Source organism: Astatotilapia calliptera, chromosome 3 (genome assembly GCF_900246225.1).
Source record: "Astatotilapia calliptera chromosome 3, fAstCal1.2, whole genome shotgun sequence".
Classification (NCBI taxonomy): domain Eukaryota; kingdom Metazoa; phylum Chordata; class Actinopteri; order Cichliformes; family Cichlidae; genus Astatotilapia; species Astatotilapia calliptera.
The window spans coordinates 14036282-14051172 of NC_039304.1; the positions used below are offsets into that span (position 1 = coordinate 14036282).

The 14891-nt window shown below is 41.6% G+C and overlaps 1 protein-coding gene across 26 annotated transcripts in view; it reads left to right on the plus strand.

The window, feature by feature from the left end:
- LOC113018655 (adhesion G protein-coupled receptor L3) overlaps window positions 1-14891 on the plus strand; it is a 265269-nt gene that overhangs the window by 145645 nt on the left and 104733 nt on the right. For 14 of the 26 annotated variants that reach the window (XM_026161934.1, XM_026161936.1, XM_026161935.1 and 11 more), the window contains exons 6-7: window positions 10346-10360; window positions 13016-13825. In XM_026161934.1, coding sequence (XP_026017719.1) covers window positions 10346-10360; window positions 13016-13825 — 825 coding nt within the window. The remainder of the gene's footprint in view (window positions 1-10345; window positions 10361-13015; window positions 13826-14891) is intronic. The other 12 variants (XM_026161944.1, XM_026161946.1, XM_026161922.1 and 9 more) reach the window with 2 other exon arrangements.

Genomic DNA, 14891 nt, shown 5'->3' on the forward strand with positions numbered 1-14891 from the left:
GGTGTTCATGCTGGCTTCCTGTCACACTGTTGCAGTTTAGTGGGACACAAAGACATAGTTGATATTAATGGAAACATAGTAGCATTTTGTTGTTGCGACTATTCAAAATGCCTGGTGTGAAAAAGAGAAATGAGATATCATTCAACCAACTATGTGCTGGTTTGCAGGCAATACATAGAAAAGTTCTTGTTTTATTTTGTTTTAAAATGGATCAATTGTTAAATCAATCTACTGTCCACAGACTAGAAAACTAAATAAATGTCATATAAAAAAAAATCCATAAATTCAGCTCTGAATAATCCATGAATGAAACTCAGGGTAAAACCCTTCAGAGGAGTAAAACTGGAGAGTGTGATGGATGAATGTGCAACTCAAGTAGAGATTTCTGTCTCAGTTTGTGAAAATAAGCTTCCTAAAGGATGCATTTTAAAGTTCCACACAGTTTGAAAGTAATATTAACAATGAAAAGAAAATACAAGCTCATATGAATATATATTTGAGGTATAAAGAAAGTACAGCCTCGTGCAAGTTCAAGCCCTCATGTACCGGGACATTTAAAACTCATCTGGTACTTTGCAGATGTAGCTAGACCACATTATGGCTCACTCTTCTTTACAATGCTCCTTCAGTTCATTTGAGGTTTGCAGGGATTTATTTGTACACAGCTGTCTTAACGTTCCACCGCAGCATTTCAGTCAGTATGAAGCTTTCTGGACTCCTGTTGGAGATTTGCTGCTATGCTTGGGATCATTGTCCTGTTGCATGAGTCAGTTTTAGCCAAAGTTGACTTCACGCTCTCTGAATGCTTTGGTATACAGAGTTTATAGTTAATGTTTATGGACTTTGAGGTGTCCAGGTCCTGTGGCTTGAAAGGCAACCAAAATCATCACCCCTTCACCACCATGACTAATGGTTGGTTTGAGATGTTTGTGCTGATGTGCTGTGTTGGCACATGGTCAGTCATCTCACCTTTGGTCTCATCTGTCCAACAACCATTGTTCCAGAAGTCTTGGCCTTATAACACTTTAATGTCTTTCATCCTTGGCATTGAGTTAACACACATCTGAATGTTCCAGAGCAGTAAACTGCCACAACCTATGCTTTTATAGAGGTGCTAACACTTGCTGATGATCAGTTAATCGAGTGGATTGACTAGCAGCACTTGGCTACTATTTACCCTCTTAGCCCTTTAAAACCGGTCGGAGCGGGCACGCTCCGTTTTGCGTAACTATTTTTAAATCCCTGTAGAACCGGAACCACGTGAGCTAGCACAATCATTTTTTTTGCATATGAAACCAGAGGAGTTGTACTTACATCTTATGCCATTAGCTTGCCCTAGGTCATGGTTTCCTTCCACATATAGCTTTGCAAAAATTGCATAAAAAGCACTTGCAGCAGCAAAAACATAATATTCCAGAAACACACTTTGCCGATCCGATCAGCTGTTTGTAACACTTCCTACGTCCATCAGCGCGAACTATCGCATGTCCGCCATGACCTGCCCGAAACCGGAAGTGACGTCATTTCGTGGAAAATGTAGTTTTTTACCTTCGGGGCCTTATAAGCCTATACTGGTGTTTTTAAAAGTCATGTTTGACTTTATGCTTTTCTGAATAGTTTCTGGGATGCTTAGAACTCAAATTGCACTGCTGAAAATAGTTTATTTTGATGCACATGATGTTTTTTTGCAAATTTGGATTGTAATATTTATTTTCGTTTTTCCTGCAGTATATAAAAATTGGTGTATCTCAAAAACAAAACTATGAAGACACTCAAAATAAATTTCCTGTTGTTGCAAACTCTTTTGTGCAACTTTTTTGTATTTACTGTTTTGAGGGATAAACCTCTTAAATTTCTCTAACTAGAAATATATGAAAACAAAAACGATTTTCTATTTTTTTGTACTTTATTGCACTTTTTTGTAATTTATGTAGTTACTATGGACTTAATGCTTACATATTATTAATATTTGGGCTATAATGGTTGTATTAATGTATAGTAACTTGAAATGCTCCCACAAATGGCCCTACAGCATGTAAAAATATAAAGTAAGCTCTGGCGGACTTGGTTCTATGGTAGGTCTTAAAGGGTTAATTCCCACAGTATTCCTATGGAACTAGTAAAGAGGACTTTATAATTTCCACGTTTGTGAGTCTGCTAGTGTCCCTGTGACGTAAATTTCAGGCAGTGGACTTCAAGCAAACTATAAAGAAGTAGAACAGGAAGGACTACAGCACTCAGCCGTTCATGTCGGTGTCTGCAACTGAGAATAATCTAGTCTTAATAAATCCTTAATGTGAACTTTTTACCATGACTGTAGATATTACAGTGAAACTGAAATCTTGTGTTTATATAGCCAGGTACTCTGACTAAAAACATTTTTACTATTAAGCAAATGCACATGTACAGAAAATGAAATTGATAGCCACTAATTTTAAAACAGAGTTTGCCTGATTGCCACGGTGGTTAAAAGGTAAACATAAAATAGAAAATGGCATTTCTAGGGGTGGGATTATCCCCTGGAAAAAAAAAATGATGTTCCCAGTTGAGAGGCGATATAATTGCACAGGGAAGCGGTGATTACCGGTGTGGATAAATGGCCGTGTTAAAGGGGTGAATCTGGACATGTGGAAGCTGTTTCCCCCCACTAATAGCTGAATAAGCTGCTGTAATCTATCAGGTTCCTGTGCTGTAGCAGCTGCTGTTTTTGCTCAGTGACATACATACAGCATCATCGTTGCCTTTCTTTTTTATGTTGTTTAAAAAAAAATAATGCACAATCGCCGAAAGAGCTGCAGAAATGTTCATAAACACCCATTTATGTAACACAAGCAAAGCTTTTATCTCAGTGTTAACCCACCCACTGCACACAGCCCCACACAAACACTCACTCGCGCACATGTGTCTGAAGAGATGCTGGGGTGCCAAGTGTCGAGGATACATTACTAATTAGAGATCGGTCTCTTCAGGGGGTCTCTCCTTTTTAATGATCACCCTACTAATCAAAGCTTTTTTTGTTTTCCCCTTTCTTTGTTCGCTGGTGCTCCTCTGCGTCCAGCCGCACACCAGACTAAACACTACAGTTATTTTTGCCTCTCCTCCACAATCTCCCCCACCGCCCCCACCTCCACCCCGCTGTTCTCCTCCATAATTTCAAGGTCCTTGAAAATCAAGACGTATTTTAGGAGGTGCAATTAGGTTATTTCTGCTCCAGTTGCTGCTATGTTCCATAAAAATGTATTTAATTTTGTTTTGCTGAGCATTCCCTTGTTTTTATTTTTTTAAATTTTTTCTCCCTCCGTTGGTCGGTCTCACGTTGATAGCAGATTGGATGAGCGCCAAGTCCTTGCACCTGTCCCTCAAAGAGAGACAGACACGCGCACAGACAGAAGAAGACGCGCGCGCGCACAGCATCCTGCGTTGTCAAGGTTATAGGACGGCATAGCTGCTTCCCAGTAGGAGGCAGGCAGAAAGCGATGGAGACAGAAAGGAGACGCTAGGGAGGAGATTGAATAAGTACCAGAAGGAAGCACAAAGAGAGCAGACAAGTGGTTGAAAAAAAAGAAAAAAGAGGGCTGTTGAGAAATGGAACCTGTAATGATAGTATGGGAGACTCATGAGCGTCAGGCGAGGGAAGGGATAGGGAAAAAATGAGAGAGATGAAGAGAGAATTCAGAGAAAGAGAGATGGCCGCCTGCGTGTCCTCCCCCATCCTTAGGCACATGCTATTCAAAGCCCTGTAATTTGTGTCATTAATTAAAAAGCTGATGGGATGGAGTTGAGGGTTTTGCTCTCTGCAACTCCCTGCTTGAGACAGTGGGGTGGGGGGACGGGAGTGTGTCAGGGTGGGGTGTTTGGGGGGGCCGTATTGCAAAAAATATTGCTGCCATTCTGCCATGAATCTCTATTAGTGGCTAATGATACCATTCTGATACCTCTCAACCATTAGTGTGAAATTGGGAAGCATTAATTATTCAAATGAAAATCCATACAGCTGCCGCTCACATGACAGCGTGTATGCGCTCGCAGCGGCTAAAGATCCCCATTGTTAGCTGCTCGCCGTTTGCAGGACGTGGGCTGTGAGAGGTCTGCACAGCAACCTGTCAGGTGGAAATTATACTTGAAATCTTGTGGGGGGGAAAAATGAAGTAAGGACTGTGTTACACAGAGGCTTTAAAATTGAATTTTATAGGGTATGGTATTGCTGAGCGGCGGGGTGCATATAATCATATTATCTAAACTGTCAAAACTGAAATATGTATATGCACACAAGCAAAAACCTTATTGCGTTTCCTTTAAGTTTTTCATTGTTACGAACAGCTGCTGCCCTCATTTGTAGCCAATGGGGGATTTAGGGGGTGGAGGGGAGGTTGTTAGCAAAATGGCCAACCACGGCGGTGTCTGCGGTGCTTTCTGCATTAGCATGCATGCTCTGCAAAGTGACTTCATCGTCGTGATTAGATGATCAAGTTTGCCTTTTGCTTTCCTGTAATGTTATGAAAATATATTCAGTGCGCCCTGTGCAAAAAACAAACCTTAGATCCAGCCACCGCTACATCAGAACATTTTAGGGGAGGCATGGCTACAGCTACACTTTCTGGTCTAAATGTATGGTTTAGCCCTGTGATAGACTGGCAACCAGTCTGGGGTCTACCTCGCCTTGTGACCTGTGACCGCTGACTCCGCATTGGGTAAGCGGAAGAAAGTTAATGGGTGGATGTTTGACTTAACCTAGTGGCAGAGCAGTGACTGATTAACCTTAAACATTGACCTGCGCTGACTGCACAATGTTCAGCTGTTAGTTACATAACTCAAGGTGAAGTTTATATCCCCCAAACTGTGGCATGTTTTGAAAGATAAACAGCTAGTGCCCGGTAACGTGCATCTTTTTAAGCCGTACATAGGTTTCCGGTTTGTTTCAGCCATCTTGCTAATGTTTCTGCTTGTTTTTGTCTTCTTCACAGCACAATAGCTAATTTTTTGCATGTAGCGTGCTCACGGTCCACTGGGTAATTGTTTCCGATGTTCCCAGATTAGTGAGTCAACTGGTTATCTAACCCTGGACCAGTCCCTAGATAAATCAGGTTGTGGAAGTGAGCGGGAGCATTGAGGTGTGTTAAAGCTAGGCATTGCAACCTCAAACTGCTCCACCCATGCTTCTCTGTGGCTAAAAGATTATCCTGCTTGCACCGGGCTGCCTCCAGGTATGCCAGCATGTAGCTGTTTGAGGCAACGTGTTACATTTTAAAAAAAAATGTATCTCAGATAAAGTTTTATCTGTTGGCAAACCCATGCCAACAGATGATGTTTTTTTCTGGATTTTTGGTTGATTAAAATTAAACTACCATAAAAAGTGAGCACAATTACAAATTCAGCAGCGGATCAAATTATTATCTCCCCAACTGTAAGCATATAAATGACATTCAATGCTCAGCGGATTGCAGGTTTCCCCAACCTTTATAAACAGTACGTTTGTACAATAACTGAAACTAGCATCACTGAAGGAACAGCGGGCTGGGAGGTCAATTCCTTGATCACTGTTCATAGGATTGGGGAAACCTGCAGTCAGCTGAGACTGAAGAAATCACTTGGATGAGTGACGAAACGTTTCTCCCACAAAACGCTACGTTTATATGAACAGAATCGACTTTGAGGGATTTACTCACCTGGATGATTGAGCGTGCATCAAGACGACATTTAAATTAGTTTAATAAAACAGATGAAAAACACAAAGGGAGACAAGCTTCTAGGACGCCCATATTTAAACAACTAACTTAGCAGCATTTAAAAAAAAAAGAAGCTTTGGTCCCTATAGGTAGTTCCCCCCCTTCATAACAGCTGGATGGCGGTGGAGTTTTTTCAAATAACTCGTCAGTTTTGATCGTGTTAAGGCTTAAATTTACGTCCGTGGCCACCTGATTGACTGGTGTGCTGACTGCTGGGCTTCACCTCCTCTAATTCCAGTCTCTGAACTCGCCCTCTCAGCTGCCTTTGCTGTGTCGGGGACTAATCTGACAAATGACATGGCACGCTGTGTGGCATAGACCATCCAAGAAGTTTGGGCTTCTGTTTTGGTGACAGGCATAATGGTGTTTTCTTAGTCTGCTACCTAGCACAGTTTGCTGCTGCTTGCTAATCAAGGTAGCTGGCTGAAAGCTGAGCAGTCCAGCATGGTACAGATGGTAACTTCTGGCTGTAAAAAGACCTACAAAAGTTCGACCAGCAAAATGCAGAGTAAAGGCTACAGTTAAGCTTAATTTTTAAGCCATAATAAAACCAGATATTATAGTGAATAATACTGACACATAGCGCTGTATATAACTCACGAATAGCCCTCCGAAGCCATCGGGACAAGGCTCCATCAAATGTTTCAAATATAGGGTACAGGCAAAGGATCATTTATATTTTGTCGAGTCAATGAATATGATGCTCGAGGGCCTCTTTTATGCGACGGCTCCGCGCCGGGTCCGCGTTTCATCTGGAAGGACCCTTATGTTTTTTGATCTGTGCGCACTTTTTTTGATAGTTTCTCAGACGTGAAAGTGGGGACAGAGGAAAAAAGGCGAGGAGAAGGGAGAGAGAAAAGAAAGAGATGAGAGAGCTAAGTGCTTTTTAGTGACTCAGTGACAGCCGTGACCAAAATCGTATTAAGGTCACAATGGGGGTGGTGCGGTGGAGTAAAGAAGCTTTTCAAATGAATCAATTCTCCATCTCTGCTTTTCCCCGCTGCTTCTCTTGCGTGTGTGTGACGGAGTTTGTCCAAGGCGCATATCGCAGGTGTATATCTCAGTCTGTACTGTCTACGGCGAAACATGAGTCGGTTCGAGCGTTCTGATGGGTGACCTTGTTGCATCTGGCGGTGTCGTCCGGTCGAGCGACAGGGCCGCCGTGCTGGACTTCGCCCAGGGAGCGGTGTATTTCCTTGTCAGGGATTTCATCCACATCCTTTACTCCCTCCTCACGCCGTCTCCCCCGATGATTGCGTTGTATACCGCTTCTCACATCCCCGCCACTAATGCCTTTTTCTTTAGATCATTACCCTCCTCTCGCCTCGGCGCTGTTAGCAATCGCTCAATCAGAAACACGGCCTCCCCGCGGTCCCCGTTGTGTGGCCATTGCTCACGGGAGGTGAGGAGGCTTTGATCAGGTAGCGTTTGGCTGTTTACTTTGATTTGATCTATGGGGTCCGCATGCTGTTCAGAGTTATTGGCAAATTTGGGGTGTCGGTAACAGCGATTCACATGCAGCCCGAAGCAATGGTTGCTTGCGCTTGGTATGGACTTGTTGTGTTGCAGTGACAGCTGGAGTGTTTTCTGTTAATGAGGTGCTGTGCTGTACCAGTTTATGATCTGACAAACACAGACGACTTGTTCAAGCCTCTCCCCTCCCCGTTGTTTTCCTCTCCTTCGTGCTCTTTCCGTCCTCGTTCTCGCTCCTTTTCGTTGGCTCAGTGCCTTCATTAATATTGTTCTCCTCTAATAACTTTCCCATCTTTCAAACTTTACCCCACCTGCCCCCTGCCCACTGACCTCCATACCTCACTCTGTTGCACTCTCCATTTGGAGGAGAGGACTCTTGTAAGCCCTAGTAACAGAGGTTAATCCTCTCTTATTAGAACCGGGATTACTGAAGGGGAAGGGACAGGAGCAGGCGCACGGGGTGGATGCTAACGCCAACTACGAATGAAGGAGACTGACAAAACGCCATGTCTGACATAAAAGGCTTGTTCACTTCACGGAAAAAAAGAATTATATATAGAGTTAAGATGTAATAGGCTCAGTAGTTTGTTTTCAGCAGGCTTTCGGCGTGCCTGTTTAGATGTAGACTGCAAACAGCTCTTACTTTTCCCTTACTTGCAGGAGTCATGTTTAAAAAAATAGGTCACTCAAGCTCCCACTTGAATACGAGATGCTACATAAATTTACTTTAAATTTGAAATGAGCTACTTAACGTTTGAATTGAGTAACAGAAGTAGATCAGTGAGAAACATATTTTCTTGCCTGAAGTCACCGTGATGAAGCTGAACTCAGAAGTACATGGAGTTATTATTCACAGTGGATAATGCTAATGCGAGAGAGATCTCTTGGAGTGAATTAATCACTTGATTCTGCTGATCTGCTTAGCTCTTCTGTGTGATTTAGCATCTCTTAGCTAGCAGGTTTTTAATTTTATTATTTAAATCGTTTATTTTTATATTTTTTGGGTAGATAGAAAGGCTGAGAATACTAAATTTGAACATGCTAGGTGACCACCAGTGTTGGGTAAAACAGGCTACAATGAGCTACAATCAGATGACATTTTACAGCAGCACAGGCATGTTTCTTTCTTCACACTTGCACTACATCACCTGATTTCAGTTTTAAAGGGCATCGTTTTAAATTTTTAATGGCACAAAAGAACAAGGGTGTGACAGTAAATGCAAACTGCGTCCAAGACAGACACAGTTGCTTTACACTGCTAACATAACTTCAATTCTCTGCAAAGATCTCTGCAGATAGCATGCTAACACAAAGCTAGCCAAACACCCAGAATGATGTTAAAGCTGAAAGTATGCTGACCCCAGACCAGCCGCCTGAGGCTGATCTTCAAAACAGGCAGTGGTCAGCATTAGTATTGTAGCCTCCATTTCTACAGTAGAATTTCAGTGGATTGATTTTGTTCTCAGCTTTGCATTAAAAGAAAGACTGTATATACGTCCTCATTAGGATAGGGATTTATGCTAATGAGACTCTAGTTGTAGGGTTTTATTATTAACTGATAATCAGGCCATTTACAGAGTAATGCAAAAGTAATGCAGCAGGTTGTGCGTTACTTACTCCAGAGAGTAATTAAGTAACATAAGCACTTTTTTAGAGTAACGAGTAGCGCTGTAACACATTATTCCTTTACTTAGTCATCTAACTACTACCTCAACACTGATGACCACTAATAAAACTCAAATTTAATACTAACGTTGCTCTCTGTCTGCCGTGCAAATGGTAACGTGTTTGGAAATATGTCAATGTTTCAAGTGTGTGTCAATAAGAATGTGTTTATGCAGATTTAAATCTCGATCTCAGTCCAAGTGAAATCAATATCCAGCAAGTCATCCATTATAATAATCTAATAACAGTCGCACCAGTCAATTTAGAATGATTTACATCATCTGCTGCATCCCATTGAATAAGGGGAGGTATCGTATACGGTAATCATCATCATTGTCATCAGTCTGTTCAGGTTATGAGTGTCTGATTATTAGTTTAGGAGCTAAATCAATGTGTGGTGTTTTGCAGTGGCTGAATTGTTGGACAGATTATTTTCTCTTTTCGCTTGAACAAACTTGAAAATGGTTAAAACATTTCTGAAGAATTCAGAAGTTTCTAATTATCATAACATTTTAAAAAGTCTACAATATGTAAACATTTTATATGACTGGAGAAAATTCAGTTGCATTTTATATAGTGCCAAAATACAGAAATCAAAGCTAAGAGAAGCTACTTAAGTTAAACAGAAATGCTGCACATTGTGCTGTATATGGAGAATTAGGTCAATTTAAGTAGATTAACATGGGTGAATGTTGGATTATTGGTTTTTAGTGTAGATTACTTAATGGAAATAAGAATAAATTTTCCTTTCTTGTGGTTTATTTCTAAAAACAAGTGTTTTCAAGTCACAGCGGATAGTTATACGTTATATTATTATTAATAGTATTATTATTATTATTATTATTATTACAGGATTTTCATATTTATGCTGAAAAACTGTCATGGTGAATGAGAGGTGTATATGTGCAGGTAAATACGGGTATATATGGTTGATTTGTTGATAGTTGATGACGATGATGATGTGAAGTGAATGACCCTTTGCCTTGATTGTACGCCGGGAAGGGTTCTAGCCTAGGTCGGCATAACTAAGGGAGGGTCGGGGTCACCTGATCCTGCTCTAACTATAAGCTTTGAAAAGAAGCATTAAGCTTAAACCTGCCATCTATAAATGACAATATGTTGAAATGTTTTTTAAGCCTTTTCTAAAAGCCCTGCCTCGTCTCATACATTCCCATCCCCACAGCGATGTCTCTGTTTTTTTGTTGCCGTGCAGGCGTCAGTGCAAAAGCCCAGAGCATGTTCTACAACAATTTCAGAGTTGATTAATCTGTCTTTTTCCAACAGGCTCATATGAGGCGCAACGCTGTCTGCTTTCTAAAAAAACCAAAAAAAACAACTGACAATCAAATTTTGTGTGTCCCTCTGTTACTAACCCATGTTTCTCTTGGAGTGTCTGGAAAATAAAGACAGTGATCATGATGTTAACCTGTTCTTTGTATTTTTTCTTTCTTTCTCTCTCCCCTTCATGCCTAAAAAAATAGAAGTGGAACAAAAAGGTAACTAAATACCAACAACTTTTCTTTGTCTTTGTCACCTTGCATTTCCATTTGGGCACGCGCTTGCTATTTTCCGGTGACGGGCCGCTACGGCAACTTTTCGTAGGACCATTGTGTTGTTCGCTACTGTGGCTCAACATGCATTTCATGGGGAATATCTGGTTTTTCCATGAAACACCGTTAGGGAATTTCATGTACAGCAGCGTCCAAAATATTAATTAACCTTCCGACCCCGTGCCTTCACTTCTTGTTCATCAGCAGTATCAACCACACGGGTTCTGATATCCAAGCCATCGCAAACCTCCTCGCTGCTGAAATCTCATAACCCCGGCGTGTTTTTATTCCCTGTAATAACTGAAAATTCTTCCAGCTCTGCGTTATCAGCTGCATAATATTAAAGCAGAGGGCTATACAGGTTGATCAATAGCTTGTCCAGTAAGCTGTCAGCATTTTTCATTATAGCTCTAACATGATGATGACTATAACCTTCAGGGACTAAAAAGAGTCAATACTAGGGATAAATCATAGCAGCTGTATTCTTACCTTATCAGCACTGTATGATGCTGCAAAACATATGCTAAAGCTACACTTGTGCCCCAGGAGCTTTGCACCGTGTTTGTAGTCTTACCTTTTAACACGACCTGGAGAATTTGTTCGTTGTCAGATGTTAACAATAAAGATGTATCGAAGCCAAACCGCAGAAATGGAATGAGTTTGGCTTTGATACCTGCGCCGCATTATCTTTTTGCACGATGCCATAAATATAAAGCCGGGTTCGAGTTAAAGATGGGATTGAAATCATTAAACGAGTCGAGAGCTCTGCTGAAGTGGCCGAGGCAATGCATTTTTTTCGGTCTCGTTGTAGTCATTAGTTAGTGGCGTGTCGCGAAACCAAAAGCAACGAGAACGAGCAGCGAAGGTGAGTTACAAACGTTTTACCGATGTGACGGGCGGTGCTGTGGTAACGGTTGTGAAGTTCCCCATGAAAGCCATGTGAGCCTTTGTATCGCTCCTCTAATGTCTTCCATTCACTCCTCCATCTCTTGCATCCTTAAAAACAACAAAAAAGCATATTTTACAACCTCCATAGAGCCCAGTGTGCTGTCAGAACAAAGCTTGCCGACTCTGACCTTGTACCCCAGCGCATCTTGTGTTTCTCAACCATAGAAACGGCCCTCTTAGCGTTTAGCTGAGCACCGCTGAGATGTGTGCCGAGGCTGTATGTCAACAGGACGCATCTCGCCACATTTTCACCTGCAGGTAGACAACATGTTTAATCTTAGGAGATTACAAGGGAAAGAAGCCTCTGTGTTTTTTTTGTTTTTTTTTTCTTCCCTGTCTCTTCCTCGACGGAGCCCGCAGCTTTTACCTCTCAATGGATCCACGGCTAGAAGCTGTCAGCGCACTGTCAGGCTGCTGGCCTGCTACAGCGGAGAGAGCCTTCTCGCACACATCGTTTTTATTTCTGATATTCGTCTGGAGCAAACCTGTTGAAAGTGGGGGAAGCTCTTAATTGTGCCTTCTTTTCTGCCTGTGTTTCTCCTTCGTCTGCTGTTTTAGCTTTCGTTGTTACATGTGTTATTGTTTGTACAATTTTAATTGCAGTATTAAACTCTTACGCTGTGTTGTTGTTGTAATTCTGTATGCAGATGCAATCTACTTAGAAAGAAAAGAAAATTATAATTGTCTCAGTCCACGATAATCCATAATGAACTAAAATTAGCTTTCCACCATTGACCCTCTCCAGCTGTATTGGCTTTATCAGATCTGACTACAAACCGGTTTACATATAATTCGTTTATTGTGTGTGGGGCTGTAAATCATGTCACGGGGCTGAAAAATGTCATGTAGGTGAAATAATGGACAGGCTATCATTACACAGATGATGTCACTTTAATTTGTTTTCTTTCTCCTAAATCTCTACCTTGGCCAATAATTGAACTGCAGCTATTTATCAAAAAATTTAGGTTGGGGGGGGGGGGGTTGTGTCTTTAATGCTGTTTACTAAGAAGTGCCGCTGGGGTGCTTTAACCAAAGAGAAGAATGAAACCTATTTTCTTCCCTGGCACAGTATCTAATTGGATGTGAAAAGAAGCCATTGTGCAAAGTTTAACTGAAACTAAAGGGAACCAAAATGGTAATTTGTGTGTGTTTCTGTGGGCGAGTTAGTGGTGTTCGGGTAAGTTCCATCAGTGACTTCTGACTCGTTTCTGCTCTGCATTAAGTCAGCAGAGATAACCCTGACTTCATTTACTCTTCTCTCCCTCCAAACTCAAAGCCAGTTTATTCAGACAGATTGTAACTACCCGCCTCTGGGGTCCGGTAACTGTAGTCGAAGTATCATATGTAACAGCTGAAGACTACAGTAAGTAATTGAAAGCAAAGCAGTGCTCACTGCACTGGAGACACTGTTGGAAATAATGAAAAGGCTCATTGTGGGTTGGGTTTTTTTGTTATTGATTGTGTTCTGTTTAATTTTAGTAATAAAATCCAAATAATTCTAACTATCAGTGTTCTTCATGCAAATCTTTTTTTATCTGCTTTTCTTCTAAAACTGCCCATCTTAACACAGATTTCAACCTGTTCAATTTTGTCTCTGATTCGTCTGTCTAATACCTGCCAATGTAACTCTGTAATTGTCTTTCCCCATTTTTGGCTCCTCAGTATTCCTGTGCCCAGGGCTTCTGCGGAGGGTGTACCAGAGCGAGCATCTCTTTGAATCGGACCACCAGTCCGGAGCTTGGTGCAAAGACCCTCTTCAAGCTTCGGATAAGATCTACTACATGCCTTGGACACCCTACCGCACGGACACCTTGACCGAATACTCATCCAAAGAAGACTTTGTCGCTGGAAGGCCGACAACGACCTACAAGCTTCCGCATCGCGTTGACGGAACGGGCTTTGTGGTCTACGACGGGGCGCTCTTCTTCAACAAGGAGCGCACACGCAACATTGTCAAGTTTGACCTGCGAACTCGCATCAAGAGCGGCGAGGCCATCATAGCCAACGCCAACTACCACGACACGTCGCCGTACCGCTGGGGAGGGAAATCAGACATTGATTTGGCTGTTGACGAAAACGGCCTGTGGGTGATTTACGCGACCGAGCAGAACAACGGGCGGATTGTGATCAGCCAACTCAATCCCTACACACTGCGCGTTGAGGGGACCTGGGACACGGCGTATGACAAGCGTTCGGCATCCAACGCCTTCATGATTTGCGGAATCCTTTATGTGGTGAAGTCGGTGTATGAGGATGATGACAATGAAGCGACGGGAAACAAGATCGATTACATCTACAACACAGAACTCAGTAAAGACGGCTTCCTGGACATCCCTTTCCCCAACTCCTATCAGTACATTGCTGCTGTGGATTATAACCCCAGGGACAATCTGCTGTATGTTTGGAACAATTACCACGTTGTCAAGTACTCTCTTGATTTTGGAGCATTGGACAACAGGCTAGGTAAGACCAGCTTCTTTATTTTTCATATACATGAAATGGCACTGAAAGACTTGAAGGTGTAAGAGAATCTGAATGCATAGGAACATCACATGAGCAGTGGATTTGATTTGCACACATAGAATTTGAAATGAGGATCTCATTAAATTTGAATTGTTACTTTTTTTTCTGCAATGAAACAATGATGCAATTTCAGATGGCAGGCACGTAGCAGAATCCTAGCCTTCTGGCTAGGTGTCATTCCCAGTGTGTTTATCAATGTTTGACCAAAATTTGACCAGTGATTCCCAGCGTATTATTTTTTTATCCACTACCCTTTCATTTTAAAAATAAGCCGTAAAAGCATTCTGATGTCAACGACTTTCAGACGTGCCCTCCTTTTCATGTGTCTGATTCCATCTGAATGAGTCACTTTTCCATAAAAGTCATGGCGGCTTCAGGTTGAACCTACTAACGTTTTTGTATTGCATTCACCGCTGAATGAAGTCACATTAATGGAAAGGCACGTACAAGACAAGTACTGCATATGTGTCTCATTCATTTATTCAGATCACTGAAAGATATGATTTTGAGAGCGTGCTAAACAGCAGAAACATGAAAAAAAATCTAATTAATTAATCTCGCAGAAATCTAAAGGAAGTCTTTTTTCAGACCCTGAGCTGTCACAGAATCACAGTTTATGAGCTGAACTTTAATAATCATCTTATTTTGTTACTACACTTTGCCTCCCTTCCCTTCTACAATAACCACATAGACTGTGTATCACTTGCGGTCATGTAGTACATAATATTGGATGAGCGACTATATGAGGAAGCTGAATGCAACAATGACCTGTCTGGGTTCATAGTGAGCTCATTGCTATACGATCTGACATGCCTACCGGAATGTCAAACTGAATTTACATCAAGGGCCAGATGCACTCTACTTTGAACTTACTGTAAGAAAAGTAAATTTCTTTAAAATTTATTGGAATTTCCAACCCTTTAATTGTTTATCTGTTACTTAATTACTTTGGTGTAAGCATGAATGACAATTCAAGCTTAAAATTGATGAAAATACAGTTAAAATG